Source organism: Gopherus flavomarginatus, chromosome 12 (genome assembly GCF_025201925.1).
Source record: "Gopherus flavomarginatus isolate rGopFla2 chromosome 12, rGopFla2.mat.asm, whole genome shotgun sequence".
Lineage (NCBI taxonomy): Eukaryota > Metazoa > Chordata > Testudines > Testudinidae > Gopherus > Gopherus flavomarginatus.
The window spans coordinates 38,374,874-38,393,083 of record NC_066628.1 but is presented as its reverse complement, the minus strand read 5'-3'; the positions used below and the strand labels follow the sequence as shown (position 1 = coordinate 38,393,083).

General features: G+C 47.7%; 1 protein-coding gene across 3 annotated transcripts in view; it reads right to left on the bottom strand.

Annotated features, from left to right (window-relative positions):
• The window catches only part of HID1 (HID1 domain containing), a 45,116-nt gene that overhangs the window by 22,656 nt on the left and 4,250 nt on the right, over window positions 1-18,210 (bottom strand). For 2 of the 3 annotated variants that reach the window (XM_050919102.1, XM_050919103.1), the window contains exons 2-4: window positions 9,888-10,037; window positions 6,531-6,701; window positions 2,307-2,420 (exon numbers count right to left, since the gene is read on the bottom strand). In XM_050919102.1, the coding sequence (XP_050775059.1) occupies window positions 2,307-2,420; window positions 6,531-6,701; window positions 9,888-10,037 (435 nt within the window). Of the gene's footprint in view, window positions 1-2,306; window positions 2,421-3,110; window positions 3,218-6,530; window positions 6,702-9,887; window positions 10,038-18,210 lie in introns of those variants that run through there. The other variant, XM_050919104.1, reaches the window with a different exon arrangement.

Below are 18,210 nucleotides of genomic sequence, written 5' to 3'. Positions count from 1 at the left end.
GCAAGATCTAGTATGTGAGCACAAACCAAACAAAGCAGATATGATGCAATAACACCTTTTGTGATCTAGGAAGCGTGGAAAAGGTAGGGATTAAATTAATGAATTTAAGACCAACTAATTACAACAGTGTGTAACATTGGCCTCTAAATCAAGGGCCTAATTCTAAGAGATGCTGAGTGCACCCAACTCCAGTGAAAGTCAGTGGTACCTCCTGGTATCTAGCATCTTTCAAAAATCAGGCTCCAAATGTGGAAGTGTATCGCACCAAGGTTCCAGCTGCTTCTACTACTGCCGTACCTCACATTCCACTCAGGAGTCCCTTATTTCAGCCTCATATTTACCTCCAATTCCAGAAGGGCCTGGCAGGATCACTTGGAATTTCATAGTTTAATCTGATTTTAAAAGTTGAACCATGAGAATGAGGTTACAAAAAATGTTATTGATACCAAAGAACTGAACTTCCCAGCACTGCAAGTTGTCTAATGGTTAGGTATACAATTCCATTATTTCTGGATCCCATCTCTGGGAAGCTTAGCAGTGGCTTCTAGCTGACTACTAGCCTGGGACAACACCAGGTTGATCTTTTAAGATATCATGATGGGTTGTTTTAATCAATGTCCCTTTACAACAAATGGATACCATGGAGCAAGTGCTGAGCACTGCAGAAGGACAGAGAAGGCAGCTCCATCATTAGCCACAGCAAGTTCATATCACAGTGGCACACCATTCTGCCGCCTATAGCTGTGTAGAACAGCCCTGAAACCCTTGAGGATGACTTAGCAAGTGACACACGAGCCTTTTCATCCCAGCCCATCTCATACAGATTTGGTCTCGGTTTTCCTGGATATCCTACTTCAGAGGTAGCTCTGAATTCCCAGCCACAACTGCATCTCTCTTTAACATGGCAACAGGGTCCATGGATACTATAGGTCCAGGTTGTAAGACTCCATCTTAATGGTAGATATGGTTGAATTAGGATGGAGCATTATATGCGATTTATGAAGGCTGCTTGGATCATGCCTGCACACTGCAAGGCTAGATTTGTAATGCTCAGTGCTTATGTAGTGCTTCACGTTTTCAAAGTGCTGTACAAACATTAGCAAATGAAACCATAATCTCCACAGGCTCTCTCATCTGTATCAAAGATAACAGCATCTGCAATTTGCTCCATTCGTCTGGCTCCTGACAAGATGATAATGCAGACATCAGTGGGGCAAAGTTTGAATGTCACAGTTGGGTAACATAATAATAATAATCCTTATATAAAGCTTTTCATCTTTAGATGTCGAAGTGCTTTACAATGAAGGTCAGTAGCATTATTGCCACACAGAACACATTGTGGAGGCGGAATGAAGGTTGCAGGCACAGATCAGTGGCCTTTCAAGAATGTTACAGTTCAAATAAAACTTCAAATGTTAGAAACCCAGGAAATACTATGTGTAGAAGGGAGTTCCTTTTGAAGTCAGATCTCAACTTCAGAAACGTGGGGCTACTCACTAGATCTCAGCTAGTGAAGCCCAGGAAATGGCCTTTTACTTTTCAGAGGGATTTTTGTTACAAAGTGGCAAAGATATGAGAAGACATTTGGCCACTTGGGTGAGCGGCTCTATTTTTAGGTTGGTAGAATCAGGAACTCCTTATCCAATTCTATTTAATTTTTGTAGCATAATCCCACCTTAGCTCTAGATGTTGCTCACCAATTTGGACACCACTACGACTTTTTGTGGATTTCAGTGGAAGAGGCCTCAACCTCACGCCTAGCTCAATTGTGTCATTGCTGGTGCTCCATGATCTAAGTTCTTATATGGCTCCCACCAACGTCATGTGTGAGCTCCTCTTGTTTAACAGGACAATGCTGCCCAGAGTAGGCTTATTTCAGACCACAGGGAAATACGTCGCTGGCCACAGGGCAATAAACCAGTTAGGTTTTTCCTCAGAGCTCTTCACTAAGCAGTATGTTTCACAATTCATCCCTGTTATGTACCAGCACACTGACATTCTGTCCCGCCTCCCTCACAGAATAACCAGGTTGATATGCCTAGTTAAGAACCATCTCCTCCTTTCTCAGAATTCATTCCATTTCAATTTTAACTGGGTGATCTTCAGCTTGGCACCTTTCCTCTGCATCTCGTCAGCCCATACCCACCACATGCAAGGGAAGTGCTATCCAGCTTTACCAAGATGAGCAGGAAGGAAACATAGCCTGGACTGGTATAGAGAAAAGATGGCTGCCTTATTAGAAACTGAACCAAAGCCAGGCCCGCTGCTCAGCTACCTGGAGCTAAATAGCATATCCCCCAGCTTACCACAGTGCTCTTCCGGTGGCTCTGGACAGCAAAATCTGGACAGAAGAGCAGATCTGCAATTGCCAGGAGCAATGACTCAGCCAGGGGCCGGGCATTTTCATCCTCTTCATCACTCTGAAAATGATAAATATGGTAGAATATTCTCAGCCCAAGCTTGAGAGTCAGTGCACAGTAATATTAATAGAACATGGCAGCAGGGGAAGGAGCACTTTCCCCAAGAGCAGGCAAGAAAGAGAGATGGGGCGGGGGAAAGGAAACAGGGAGAGCTAGGCAACCCACCCATAGGGAGTAGTGAGAAGCCACCCCTGAGAGCAGGCAGGTGGTAGATGTAGTCAGAGAGGGAGCAGTTTCAGTGAGGATGGGGCAATCAAACAGCTGTGGGAAGGAAAAGGACTCAAGGTCTAAAGATGAGGGCGGACATGGAGTTGCCTCTTTGGGCTTTGTTGGGGGTTACAAGAAGTCATCAGAGAGCTATTCGTCTGCTTGGGATCCTCCAGTTAATACAGAGGAAAGGAAACCATTTACCTAGAATAGGGACCACAGCTGTCAAGGGAGCAAAGAGTCACCCCATCATGACCAGGCAGGTGATCAGATCATGTACAATGGGGAGCAGGGATTGGATTCACCTAGCAGGCAACAAAAGCCTTTCAGAGTAGAGTGGCCTGTCCAGAACTGAGGGGCTGCTATGGAGACAGGGCTCTAACACTCAGCTAGGAGGGTGTCTCAGTCAGCCATAGCAGAGCGAGAAGCTGCCTGCAGAGTGGATTTTTCTCTCTCTGGCATTCAAAGCAAACCCCAGCCTACCCAGAGACAGCTGCTAGCATCACACGTGGTTACTCCTCTGCAGCCGTTGCCAGGGGAACATCTCCAGTAAGCCACCAGCCCTGCCATTCAAAGAGCATCCTGGATGTCATGTCTTCCCCAGTACTGCTAAATCCAGGCTTCTGCCAGGAGGGGGCGAGGCAAAAAGGCAGCTTATCGGTGACAGCCAGGCCACCGTCAGTGCGCAGATACACAAAGCCCTTAAATAACAGCAGGCAAGCTGAAGGGAGATAATAGCCTACACTGCATTGACGTCTTTTAATGCGACATTGGAGAGGCCAATAACAGGATCCTAGACGCAGGAACAAGGCCGGGGGTGGGGAGCCAGCAATCAGCAGAGACGCTTCTATTCCAGCTTTGAAATCAGAGATGAAACAGAGGAGCCTTGAGGTCAGAATGGAAATAAAAAGGACAATCTGCACCACCTCAGCCTGGGCTTCCAGACAAATCACCTTCCCACTGGGAGTATCTGCCCTGCAGGCAGCTGTGATTCAGACAAAATAGAACAAACCAGTAGGTCCCACCCACCCTGGAAGCTGGAGAAGGTCCCTGGTTCCCAAAGAGATCTCCAGAAGTCTCTTATCACCTCCACTAAACTGTGGTCTGCCTCCTTCACCATCTCCTCCCCTTCCCCTAACTCCTCGAATTTATATCTGTCATCCACAACCCCCTGGGATCTTCCCTACTTCCAATCACAACCCCAACAAACTGGGGTCCAGCATCCATTCCCTCCTCTCAAAACTGATATCTGCCACCTGTTCTGTCTCAGCCACACAGAGACCACAGCCCCTCCAGGTGGCATGCCTGGCCAGGAGGACAGTACTCGGGGCCCAGGTAAAGGGGCTTTCTCCATCACACGTTGATGACCTTCACCTCAGTGAAAAGGTGGGGGACATGTTCACTTCTGTCCTCTCTGGTAGTGAGCCAAGCATCCCAGTAACTCCTCCCCACTCACGCTCCAGTTGAGAGGGTGGAGCCGCCCTTTAACATGCATTGGGGCTTCTCCCAAATTGGTGGGTGAGGTGGAGATGAGGTATGACTACTGGAACGAACTGCTGGCTTCCTCAGTGTCCCAGCTTTGAATAAGGATCTGCTGCCTCACGCTCTGGCCAGCCTTATTCAGCCTTATTCATAAAGATTACATCAGTTTGAACTACTAAAACTACAGTGTTAGTTCATTCACCATTGTGGGGCTTTGACTCATTGGAGCGGCCCAAACGCAGTATGCATGAGGCACAAGACAACGACAAATGGGCCAGGAGACGGCCAACTGCACAGTCAGTCTTTGCCATACGCACCCCCCACACTCCCAAGAAGCCAGAATGCCTAGGGTCAATCACTGATGGCCCAGGCAGCTTCTGAGTAAGGTGCAAATTCAGTTCCTAACAATGGCCTGGCTGTATCTCCACATGCACCACATTGTGTTATCCTTCCCAAAGCAAGTCTAATCACCGAGCACATGCAGACTCAGGCCCCCATCGGGAGACTGGATCCCCAGACACCTGCCCAAACCCACAGCAGAGAAAAGGAGCATCAAACCTGCTTCCTCCTGCTGCCCAGAACTTCCCACTGAAGTGGCCATAGGCAAAAAAGATTAGACGGGACAGGCTGAGACAGCCCAAGGTTCCGGCTGCACCAATACTGCGCCCCCCCGCCCCGCTTTGCAAATCTCTGTTAAACTGCTATGAAAAGCGCTGCAGAACACTCAGCTTATGGTGGGAGCAGCTGAACACAAAAGGCCCAGTCTGCAGATGCAGAGTCCACAAGGACAGCGCTGCTGGTACATTAAGAACCAGCTGCCGTACCAGTAAGTGGGCAAGGCACAGTAACTGCTCCTCTCCTGACATGTCAATTTTCACAGCAATAATGATACTTTGCACTTCAGCCAAGGATCCCGAAGTGCTTCAAAAACATTCCACCTCGACTCTCCCTGTGATGAAGGGAAACATTATTATTCCTATTTTACAGATAGGGACAAAGAGAGGCACACCAAGAGTTTCAATGACTTGCCTAAAGTTCCACAACAAGTCAGCAATAGAGCCAGAAATAGAAGCTAGGATCCAATTCTCAGTCCTTGGTTCCAACCACCAGATCAGGGGTCGGCAACCTCTGGCACGCGGCTCACCAGGGTAAGCACCCTGGCGGACCGGGCCAGTTTGTTTACCTGCTGCATCGGCAGGTTCGGCCAACCACTGCTCCCACTGGCCGCAGTTTGCTGTCCCAGGCCAATGGGGGTGGCAGAAAGCCGCGGCCAGTACATCCCTCGCCTGCACCGCTTCCCGCCACCCCCATTGGCCTGGTGTGGCGAACCACAGCCAGTAGGAGCCGCGGTCGGTCGAACCTGCCGACACAGCAGGTAAACAAACTGGCCCGGCCTGCCAGGGTGCTTACCCTGGTGAGCCATGTGCCAGAGGTTGCCGACCCCTGCACTAGACCATACTCCCAGCTTAAAACTGTAAAGTTCAGTTCATGAATGGGCCACTGACCATGACTCTTATGGCTTCCCTACACAATTAAGTTGCGCTGGTAAAGCTGGAATCTGCTTTTAAAGCAATACAGTTAAGCCGCTGCAAAAGGCTGCCTGGGACACTCTTATTTTGATTTAAGAGTAGTGTATGTCCATTTTAAATGAACCTGTTTCCAAACAGTTTAAGCTAAAGCAAAGAAGCCTCTCTTCAGGTGAAATAAGAATATCCACACAGCCTTTTGCACGTGTGTAGCTATCTCAGTTTAAATTGACAACTTAGGTTACATCAGAGCAACTTTCTTGCATGAACAAGCCCTTACTCACAGCTACACCCAAGTGATTGAAATGCTCCAATAAACCCATTAGCCTGCACTAAACAAACAGAGCTGAGAAGGGGAGGAAGGCAATAGAGCTGCTGCTGTCTTGTTAATTTCAGTCCATCCCAGCATCAGGGCTGGCTCCAGGGTTTCTGCCACCCCAAGCAGCAAAAAAAAGCCACGATAGCAACCTGCAGCTCTACCGCCGCCGCTTCAGTCCTCGGCAGCAATTCGAGGGCTGCTCCTTCACTCCGAGAGGGAGTGAGGGACCCGCCACCGAAGACTCAGATGTGCCACCCCTCAGCCTTGGCCGCCCCAAGCAGCTGCTTGCTCGGCTGGTGCCTGGAGCTGGCCCTGTCCAGCATGCTCAGTATGGAAGCAGCTACCGCAAAACTGCCACTTGCTGGGGGAAGGGGAGAAGCGGGGTTTTGCTATCAGCACATTTAAGTTTCAAGGCTACATCCTATCCCTTACTCCATTACAAGCCTTCCCACAAAGTTTGAACCCACTGAAACAAGGTTGTTCCCAGCTAATTAATGTTGGGCCTACATGGTCTCTGCCTCCTGCAGCTTCTCCCTCCCTCCCAAAGAGGAACATTCTAATCCAGTAGATACAAACCCCTCCACGGCCGGCCCCAGGGACAGTGGACCAGAAGAAGCCTCTCCAGTCAGGATCCTCGAAGATATAGGGCAGGATGCGGGTGAGGAGCCGGCTGCAGTTCAGGATGATTTGCTTCTCCTTCTCCGAGTGGCAGCCGCTCTCCGCTCCCTGAACCAGCTTCTCTACGGCCTGATGGCAACGAAACAAAGGCATTAATCTGGAGTCATAAGGTTTGCGGACACACAGGCCCCACTGCCACAAAATTACAAACAGCATTTGGTTCCACTTCCCAAGGGCTTGCTATGGTTCCTCTGGGGAAAATCGCTCTCTAGGTTGCAGTTAGAAACAAGCAGCAGAAATGTACGATTATTCTAAACGCTCCTGTGATCGCAGCAGGCATCTTACCTTGTGCAGGATGTGGAAGCCAAGAGAATGCCTGTTGTTATCACTTATTATGTGTATTGGCATAGCACCTGGGAACCCCAGCCATAGCCCAGAGCTACATTGTGCTAGCTGCAAAAAGCTTGTATGCTAAGAAATCACTTTCTTAGAATACGCCAATTGGAAATTGCAGATCTTCCAGACAGAGCCTCCTGCCTCCTCTGCCCTCTCCCAGAAGAAGTGAATTTAGCACTGGTAGATGGTGCTGGATTGAAAGCCCTGGAGACTGAAAGTCCTCCGGTATCTACAAGACAAGCAGCCCAAGCTCCTACCACCCTCTCTGTGTACTTTTGCACTGACCCAGGGAGCCCACCTCTAGGCTAAGAGGGGGGTTCAATCCCCAGGGCCATCCACTGCTTGGCTTCTCTGCTGAGGCCGACGATGGGAGCATTGAGGTCAGTCGCACTGCACTGCTGGTGTTTTCGGGATGGGGACGCTAGTCTTGCCAAACAGCCACTGCAGCTTACTGAGGTCAAAGGCAAACCACTTTATTTGCATGACAGAGGGTGAAGCCCTTTTTCTCTCCTCCCTGGGTCTCCTGTCCTGGTCCTTCCCCTCCCCTCTCAGATGAATGATGGGGACATTTACTAAGGATTTGACTTGTAGGTTTTAATTCTCAGGCTGTGCCTCTCTGTTGAGGTTCCCAGCCGTGTCTCTGGTTCACTGACTTTGTCAGTTTGCATCACTGCCTCAGTGGACATATTTGTGCTACCTGGGGCCTGACTGTGCTCCGCCTTGGGACTGCATTTGAATATCTTGCCAGGAACAGTTACTGTTCAGTATGTTGTACACAACCCTAGTCTGCACCAAACTCAGTTGCAAAGGACATTATAATTGTGCCATAACCTCATCTAAACCAAAGAAACAACAGCGTTGCAAAATCCATTAACACCACGTGTAAGACTACCTTGCAGCACTAAACCATAGTCCCAAATTGTGATACAGCCCTACCCACATCCACGTTGTTGCGTAGATCAGAAACATGGTTAAAATAATGCACTTAGCTCCCACTTGCATCACAAGAGCTAACCATCCTTTACCATCCGGAGGGACAACCATGCTGGAACCAGGTCTCTCAACTCATTAGCCTCTATTGGGTAGAACAGACCATAGAGTTGCTTTGTGAGGAATGAAGTGTGGCGTCAAAAGCACAGCACGGTTCTCTCAGAAGTCTATAGTCCATCTACACTGGAAAAGGAAACCATGCTAACAGCAGCCATGGTGGGAAACGGTTGCCAAGTGCTGCTCTGCTAGATCTGCATTCAATTATTTCTGAAGATGGTGGTTGTTTGCATGGTGCAAACCATAGTGCTGCAAGAGCTGGAAGCATTATTAGTGCCAAGGCCTTGCTAAGCAGGCTAAGTCTTGCTGACCAGACTGTTCCCCAAGCACCAGCAGCAAGCCATGTCCTATTGGCTTGACAACTGACAAGCTCTGGCACTGAAAGAAATATGAATAGATGTCCCTTGTGTTGCACACGCCAAGAGGGCAAGGCCAACAGAAAAGCATCATGGGAAGTGCTAATAGAGCTGCATGGGAAACGGTTTTCCCATCCAGCAAGAATTTGATATTTCAAAATTTGTCACCCCTGTTTTGGGATGGGAAAAGTCAAAATCTTGGCAGGAGGGAAAGAAGGAAAATAAACATTCACTCTGGGTCATTCAAAATGTTTCACATCAATTTAGATCTTCTTATTGTTTTTGAACTTTTAGTGTAAATTAACTGAAATTTCAGAACAAATAGTCATTTGGAATCAAAGCAGACAATTTTCAAATCCAGATTGGATGTTTTGTAAAAGATCTGCTCTAATTCAAACAGGAATTGATTCAGGGAAGGCCTCTATGGTCTGTGTTATGCAGAAGGTCAAACTACAGGATCCCAGTTGTCCCTTCTGGCTTTAGAGTCTATGCAAAACTAAACTTTGTTTTGACAGTGTCAAAAATGGGACACCTTGACAATTTCAGAACTACTTCTTCCAAAAATGTTTTGAATCGGGAGATTCACTGAAATTGACGCTTTCTCACGAATTGTTTCTGTTTCGACAAATCAGTGTTTTTTAATGAAAAAACGTTCCACCTCTAGTGCTAATGCCAAAGGAGACAGGGCAGTGAAATGGGGAAATAGGCTTAAGACTCTTTGTGGACACAGAGACTTAAAATTCTTTCCCATATTTATTCATCTTTGGCATTTTTAGGATGACCAACACCGTAGTTAACTCAAACCCTTGGGGACTTCCTATGTTCCAGAAGCTGAGATTGCTGTTGAGCAGCAATCAGATGTTCTGATGAGAAAGCAAGAGCATTGGATCCACCAAGGATACACAATGCTTGCATGCCAGGATGCTTAAGTATATGGCAGCCTATGTTTAAACCAAGAGTTGGGGAGGTGATGGGTGATGACTGAACTGATCAAATACCAGCTGTGGTTTGTGGTAAACCAGAAGAGGAAATGTGAACAAACCGCCCATGCCCTGCAGGGCAGAGAGGGGAGCTGCAGTTAAACCTCAGGAGGATAAAGGGGCAAGCAGCCCTGAAAAGGATCACAGCGAGTAGGGTAAGGAATGGAATTTGCAAGGACTTGGATCACTTTTGTATCTGCTCCAAAACCAACAAGCATTTCTGCTACAACCATTTACTTTTTCATATGGTTGATACTCATAAATGCCAAGTCTGGACTTGGCAAACATATGAGGAGCTGCTAATCACAGAAAGCAGCACCATGGACTGTCTTGTTGTCCTGTGTTTGTAGAGTGCCCAGTACAATGGGATTCTTGTTCGTGATTCCTAGGCACGATGGTAATGTAAGCGAGAGGCGCCTATTTGTGAAACTAACCCCTGTGCAGATCAGCTCAACACCTATGATCCACGTCAGCATTGGGACTCTGCATAGGAATGACTCCCACTAATTCCAGGTGAGAAGGAGAAGGCACCTTACCTTATAACACAGAGTGGCCAAGTTAGAAGGAGATTCTTCCCTCACTGCTCGGATTTCTGCAGCTGGCACAAGGGCAAAGACATCCTGCACCGAAGTTGCAGTGTCTGCCCAGAACTGGTCCCAGAAGGCATCATCCGTTGCCTCCACAGGCTGTGAAGAGACAAATCCAGAGTTACAGGTATGGATAGCAAGGAAACAGAGGACGAGCTCATTCTACGGGGGCCAAACACAAGCCATTCTGACTTGCTCAGCGATGGGGCCAAGCCAGACCTGGTCAGTGCTCAGGAGCTGGAAGGAGAGAATATGCACTGGTATCAATCCATCAGTACTATACTGTATATTGGCATCTCTTGGTACCAAAGCCTCAACTGTTATAACACACAGCTGTAGTTGGATCCAGAACTACTAAATGGTATATACATTATACCTGTGTTTATGTTGGAGAGGCCCAATGGGCACAGGCAGGCTCTTTACATGGCACATTTGTATCATTTGTACTAATGTAGGACTCTCTGAGTCTTTTAAGGGGCCAGTCCTAACGAGAACCAAAAGAGACAGTACACGAGCATGAGTCCACGTACAGAATGGCACGTCTGCAACCTACGATGCACATGCCAGGTTCAATGACTTTCAAAGCATGAGAGCTGAGCTGCTCTTTGCACTTTGCCAGTTCCTGGACATATGGAGGAAGCTCTGAGTACTCACCTGCTATTGTCTGTATTGCAGTAATGCCTCAGGGGAGGGATCAGGGCTCTTTGGGCTAGAGACACAGGGGAAAATGAGAGCCCCCACCCCAGAGAGCTTACAATCTATGTCATGCCAAGGTGCAACAAGTGGATGAGACACTGGGGCTGAGAAGGGGAGGATAAGGCAACAGTAAAGTGGGCAAAAGTACTGTACAAAACAATCAAGTTATCGCAGTCTGATAGCTCGCTGCCCCAAAGGAACATGTCTGCTCCACATCTGGAAACACAATTCTCCTTATCCAGTTTGCAGGCTCTATGAGGAGGGGACATTCCTCTCTTCTCAGCACTGCTGTCTCCCTTTCAGAAGATGGGAGCACATATTTTTCTCCAAGTCCTTTTACAGAGGTTAGAACAGGAGTTCTCATCCTTGGAAACAAGAGCAGTTTGTCAGGTTTCCCCGTAATGTCTATCTATACTCAGAAAAGTGACTCTGTGCAACTGATAGTGTTGGGTTCCAATCTTATTCCCTCGCAAACACTTACAGACCAAGTGTCCTCAGTTTATAAGTCAGAACAATGATTCTTCAAGCCGTGTTCGCTCTGCCGCTTGCATCACCACCACTAATAGAGATGCTAAAATTTGCAGGTCAGGTTAAGTGATGATGAACAAAGCAGATTAGACTCCACTTCTCTCTCTTGTAGCTGTACTGGATCTACAGGGCTAACGAGGATAACTGTCAGCAGTGAAACAACTGCCATGTTTTTCACTAGTGAACCGGAGAGCCACAGGGCCCAGATATGCAGCCCTTCCCACTGCAATCAGTGCAAGGACTTGCCTGCGTAGGAACTCACCAAGCTGTGGAAGGGTTGGGGCTCCAGGGAGCAGACACTATATGTAGAGCAAGAAGGTGCCACTGTTACACAGGACTCTTCTGAGCATCAGAAGTAAGTGCGCACAGAGCTCTGAAGAGCTCAGAAAGGGCTCAACATTTCATCCACCTCAAACCCAAACATCACTCACCACTCAGAAGCCCTGCCACTCACTGCAGAAAAGCCTCGCCACAAGTGAAGGCATCCTTAACTAATCCATGGCCTGGGAGCGACCATCCAATTCAACAATGCTTACAAGGTTTAAATACAGATGCGATATTCACCTACTTGTGTATTTATACTGTGCAGTGTGAAAGAGGTTGGTCAAGGTTTACTTGGTTAAAAATATTCTTTAAAAAAAATCCACCTCTCCACAGAAACATTCAAATAAATGAACCAAAAATAAGTCAGTTGTACCTGTTGCCTGACGCGGCACCATCACTGTTGTTTTGAGGCTCCGTGTATGGCTCCCACCCAGACCTGCTACCCACTCAGGGTTAGTCTTTGATAAAACTGTGACGATCATGACCGATGCACACAAAGGCCCTGGATCCCACAACTGGAACCACATGGACCCGTGGACTCCTGTGGAAACACACCAAAGTCTATGGGGCTCCATGAAGGTGCCCAGATCTGACCATGTGGATCCAATTGCACGATCAGAACCTAGGTTTTAATATGACACAGAATCCTCATTGCTGAACCTCCATCTGGGGAAGCATGTTTCTATTTGGTGCAAAGCAACAGTTTTCAAACTGCTCCATGGACCACTGCGGAACACTTGCTGTGGTCCATAGAGAGGTGGCTGTCCATGGTAGTCACTCTTGTTCTCGCTCCCAGCTTCTAAGTCACATTAGAGAAGCTGAAATTACACTGACCACTTTGCTAATGTTATTCTTTCACGTAAGCGGCTGCCGTTGTAGCCACAAAGATGTTATGTGATGACAACTGAGATTGGAGATGGTCCATGGGACTCGAGACTGGAACAGTGATATCATGAGACACCATCCCTATGAAGACATGATCCACACTATGAAAAAGAAATGGGAACATCTCATTTAAAAGTGCCCAAAAGCCAGCCATAAGAGGCATGTGAGTGGCTGCAGCCAATGGACATAAGAACTCAGTACCAGGATTAGAGGTCTGGAAGTCAGGACTCCTGGGGTCTATGTCCTGCTCTAGGTATATTTAATCCTGCCTCAGTGTGGGGGGATGCACTAGATGACCTCTTGAGGCCCCTTCCATGCCTACATTTCTAAGATTCTACGCCTGGCTTTGCGACCAACTTACTGTGTGACTTGAAGCAACACACTTAACCAATGGGCTTCAGTTTCCCCATCTGTCAAATTAAGATAATATATGTTTTTCTGCCCCTTGCTGGACAAGTGAGTGTTGTGAGGCTGTAAAGCAATGGGAGCTCCTTGAACAGGAGATGGTATGCAAGTGTACAATATTACTGGATCATCAGAAGCCAAGGGGAATTTCCAGCATCAAAACACACGAAGGAGTGCTCAGTCAGTCAGAACGCCAGCTTGGCTAAACATTCCTGACCCTTAGGTTAGGGATAGAGGGTGCCTGGTGCCTCCTGCAATTGACGTAATAAAAACTCAAAGACAAACAACAGCTCTTGCCTAACCATGCTTGTTACGTGCAGTGAGTGGTTCCATTGTGTTGCAGTGCAGGGGGGAAAAAGATTAACGTGAGTTTAATTTAAACATTTTCCCAACATCTGCTACAATTCATTGTTAATTTGTCCGCCTTTGCAACAAGCTTCTAAGTGCATGCAAGGATCCTCAATTAGGGTCTGCCTTCTTCACACTGAGACAGAGGGAAGCACTCAGATTCACATTCTTCTAGCCGGATATGAGGAGGGAGCACCTTTTGAACTAGCAGCCCTAACCTCAGAGGCACTTAAGAGCTCTGTACGGTGATGTGTCATTAAAACCCAAAGGCCAGAAAGCAAGAGGAGCAGGCGAACAGAGCCAAAACTGGTAGAGCAGGTTCATTTCATTGTGGTTTTGTTTTGTAACACACTGACGCCAAGAACCTTCCTATTATCACTGCCCTTGTCTTGCTCCTGCCATCCATGAAATGAATCCTCCAGGCTCTCTCCAACCTAGGAAAGAAGGTCCTTAGACACAGGTGACTGACTGTGCTAGTACGGAAACCCTTTTCATTTTACCAAATGAGCCGCCCAGTAAGTCCCCATCAGACCCCTTTCAAGGGATTTTTCCAAAGAATCCAGCATGCTGAGTCCCATAGGAGATCACTGTAAATGCTCGTGAGTTTAGGGCCAGCTCTGCAATAGAGCTCAGCTTATTAGTCGCACATGGGTGCTGCGCTGTTTTGAAAATTTGCCCACAAGTGTTTCAGTGGGAGCTTCTGGGTGCAGAAATCTGAGCCTTATTTACATGCATAAAAGGGAGCTGAGCACTTGAAATTCTGGCCCTGAACTCTTGAATATCTCTAGCCCTAATTGTGTAACACACATAATATCTTACATTTCTATAGCACCTGCCATGCGGAAGGATTCCAAACCTTTTCCAAACTATATAAACACTTCATCTAGCACTGAAATGCAGCCATCTCTGGGGTGGCACATAGTTGCTGTTTTACAATGCACAACAAGTGCAGATCAGTTTAAGACAGGAAATGAAAAATAACATATTCAACCGAAACTACAAGGGAAACTTAGGGAGGTGGAATAGCAGCTGTAATTTTGATCAAAGCACTAATGCTAACATGATGACTGCCCAATGGGTTACATTAACACACCATTTCCTGGTTCCTTCATAATTGCAAGAGGTCAATTTTACATCGCCTCAAAGCAGATGGCACCAGCACCATAGCACTCACTAGTACCATCCTGGGACACTGGAGAAAGAGTTCACTTTACCGAGTCATTAACACCACTTCCTGCAGCGCCTGGCTTTTTCTTAGGGGCCTCCCCTCCAAGTATTGCTCAATATATGTATGCTCATCCCCTTGACAGAGCACTACTTGATCTTTACAGAGACTTTGGTTTTGACCGTTGGCCTGCTAAACCCAGAGTTGTGAGTTCAATCCTAGAGGGGGCCACTTAGGGATCTGGGGCAAAAATCAGTACTTGGTCCTCCTAGTGAAGGCAGGAGGCTGGACTTGATGAACTTTCGGGGTTCCTTCCAGAGACAGAGAGATTCTCAGTGGGGATTAAAACCGTGGCCCAAACCGTGATTGAGTTCACCAGATGCCCTGCTATCTGGTTTCTAAAGTTGGGAGGTGAGGAGGATCAGAAGGCTGCTTCACTCACCCGTCATGAGCATCTTAAATCTGAAACCCTGATATAAACATTTAGGCACATTGCAGCTCGGCTCACAAAGCTGGCCTGTGTGTGCACATGGGGCCTTCGTAAAAGGATGTTTGGGCAGTCCTGTTTCACAAGTCTCAGCATCCCCACTGGCGCTGCTATAAACTTCAGCAGCCTTAACTCTTCAGAACAAGCACACAGTTCAAAACAATCAAGGCATTCTTGGTCCTGAACAGTAACACAGCATGGTAGAGTGCACCAAACAACAGAGTGCCAGACTTGCCTTCAACACATTGCAAATGAGCTGTGTTGCTCCTGGGAGACAAAGAACAGCAGGTGATTATCAGTGGGGTCACATTGCAGCAAAAACCTAGTATTACAGGACTAACAGCCAGGTCTATCCTCTGAGAGCACAACCTTAGGTCATCTGGACAGAAAAGGCCTGAAGTCAATTGAGACGAACTGGGAAAGTTCTTAATGTTTTCTCTGAATACTGTATTGGTGCCTCAGTGTCCCCATGGCAGTTCTTAAGTATCTGGCAGAGCCAAGGGCCAGTGCACCTAAATGCCTGACCCTCTGTCTCCTAGCAACGGATGGCCTGGGCCCCTCCCCTGCAAAGGTGCCAGCTGAAGGTGTTGGAGACAAAGGGATCAGGTGACCTCCTGGCCCGGGAAAGGAGCTGAGGAGAGAGGAGGGGCTGGGAGGGGTTGTTAGTCTGGAGCTGGCTGGGGTCGAGTGAAGTGCAGACCTGAGGGTCTGGCTCACTGACCCCCAGAATGGACCCAGCCGAGGGGTCCGGTTCGCTGTATCTACAAGCTCTGTTTTAGACCCTGTTCCTGTCATCGAATAAACCTCTGTGTTACTGGCTGGCTAAGAGTCACGTCTGACTGCAAAGTGGGGGTGCAGGACCCGGTGGCTTCCCCAGGACCCCGCTGGGGTGGACTCGCTGTGGGAAGCGCACGGAGGGGCAGAGGATGCTGAATGCTCCAAGGAGAGACCCAGGAGGTGAAGCCGTGTGAGCTTCTTGCCCTGAACAAGTCTGCTCCAAGGGAGAGGAGGCTCCCCAAAGTCCTGACTGGCTTGGTGGGGTGCAGTTCCAGAGCATCGCCCGGTGACTCCGTGACAAATACACAGGCTGCCCCTGCTGCAATTCCCTAAAAGGAGACAGCCAGCAGAACAAATATGCAGCTGTCTAAGCTGAGCTTTCCAGGGTAAAGTGATAAAGAGAGGGTTGTTGGAGCCTGAAGTAGTTGTTGAGAGTACAGTGGGCAGAGTTAAGGCTGATGTGGCACATGGGGGTGGGGTGGAGAGGATTGCTATCTCCGACACAGATACAGAGGGTAAACATGGTTGCGAAGGGTGTGGCGAGAGGGCAAGGGGAGATGAATGCACAGGGTTAGAGCAGCAATTATACTAGGCACCTTAATTGAAAGTCTCCTGCATGTTTTCTGTCTTATTTCTCAGTCTTAGTTTGGCATTAAGAGTTTGGGTTTGGGTTTTTTTATTGCGGGAATTCAAAGAGGAAGCAGCTTGGATGTCAGTGATCCTGCCAGTTATCAAACACTAAATCACAGCCCTGGAAAGGATCCCTGTGCAAACAGGGCACGTCACAGGAAACAGAAGAATAGAGCTGTGCGAATAATAGCCTGTAAACAGGAAAGCCCTGGGGTACTGCCCCACTCACCTGTTATTGTCATCATTGCGTTGATCTGGCTAACATCCTAATTTGCTGTCACTCAGACACCATCATACATGACCTCAGTCAGAGTCAACATTTACCACCTTATCTCAAATGCCAGTACTCAGCACTGCTGTGAAGTTATTCCTTTAAATAAAATGTCCCCAAGAATCCATTCAGCTTAGCTCAGGACCGGCTTTACAATTTGCAAGAATTAAAGTGGCCTTAATCTGGTTTAGTTTAATCCACAAATTTAATTCTGAATGGGTGTGTCCACACAGGGGTTTAATGCAGTTTAACTAATCTACTTTAAATTCAGTTCAGATTAAATTTCCCTGAGCATCCCTGTGTAGACAAGCCCTTACAGAGGGTAATCTGAAAGCTCAGTCAGCCACTTGCCTGACTTCTGTATCCACCTGTTGTCTCTTGTCCACTGTCTCCCCTCTCACTGCTGCAAATATCCAGTCTATCTGGATATAAACTTTTTTGGGATAGGGACCATGTTTTGTTCTGTGTTTATTCAACACCTAGCACAGTGGGGTCCTCTCCCATGACTAGGGCTCCTTCATGCAACAGCAATACAAATAATAAAATAAATCATAACTGATCACCGCCCTCAAGTCCAGGTGTGGGTTGAAGGGAATTAGTCCATGAGCAGCCTCCCCCATCAACCCCACTGTCAAAAAGACAGATAAGGCCATGACATGATGGAGATACAGCGGACATCAAAAATCCAGGGCCCCAAGAAGTAACTTGCCTTGTTTATGCTAAGGTAGACACCACCCTCTCCTCTTGTACCCACAAAAACACCGAAGAGATGACAGTCTCTGCAACCCCATAGAGATGAAATGAAGGAGAACTGCAATGTGAAGACTATTGAAGTCACCCTGGAACACCTAACTGAGCTCCATGAAAAAGGGCTCCAGAGATCCCATCTACCCTGTAGCCTGGACAGCCTGATGGTTAATTTGTGGCAATGAATAGGTATGTATAGGTCCCTGCTTTTGACCCAGGGTGCACACCCAAGGTTAAAACAGGTCTATGGATGGACCTAGTGCTAATATTCCCAAGTGAGAGAGCCAGGCGCGCCAGCAGTCTTTTTGGCACCCTAGGTGGTGGAAGGTCCCGCCCCCGAAATGGCACCCCCGACAGAGGTGGCAGAAGGTCCCGCCCCCGAAATGGCGCTGATGACCGTGGCGGCCGAACATCCAGCCGCTGCGGTCACCGCCCCCCAAATGTTAGTGCCCAGTCGCCTAATGGGTTGCGCCAGCCCTGGAGACTGCCCACTTTGATTTTAGCTCCCCGGGCCAGAGGCTGCATTCATTTTGGGGGGTAGTTGTGGGGGAAGAGCATCTTGAGCTTCACAACAGTGCCCCCTTCAGTCAACAATTGAACAGCATGGAGAGATTCCATAGCAAGCCCTTTACTAGTAGTTCTCCACTACCAGAAGAATGGTGGCCATAATACAGGCTCCTGAGGAGGCTCATGGCAAGCTCCTCATGATACAGGCTGATGGAACTTTGGCAGGGACCTTGATAAATGCCAGCTGTATAAAAAAATATAGTTCGAAAAGCACAGGTGCACTTGACAGATGAAAGGCTAACCCATGCATTCAAGATTTTCATTTGATGAAGCCAAGACTGAGTTGCCTGGAAATTTTCAGAACCAGGTTAATAGATTACTTAACTGATCTCTCTTTAGACACAAGGCATTATCTTATCAAGCTCAGATTAACACTTTATCAAGATATGGCAGATGCACACCAGTGTGAGAAAGACTCAAATGTTTGGGTTTTTTTCCCCCA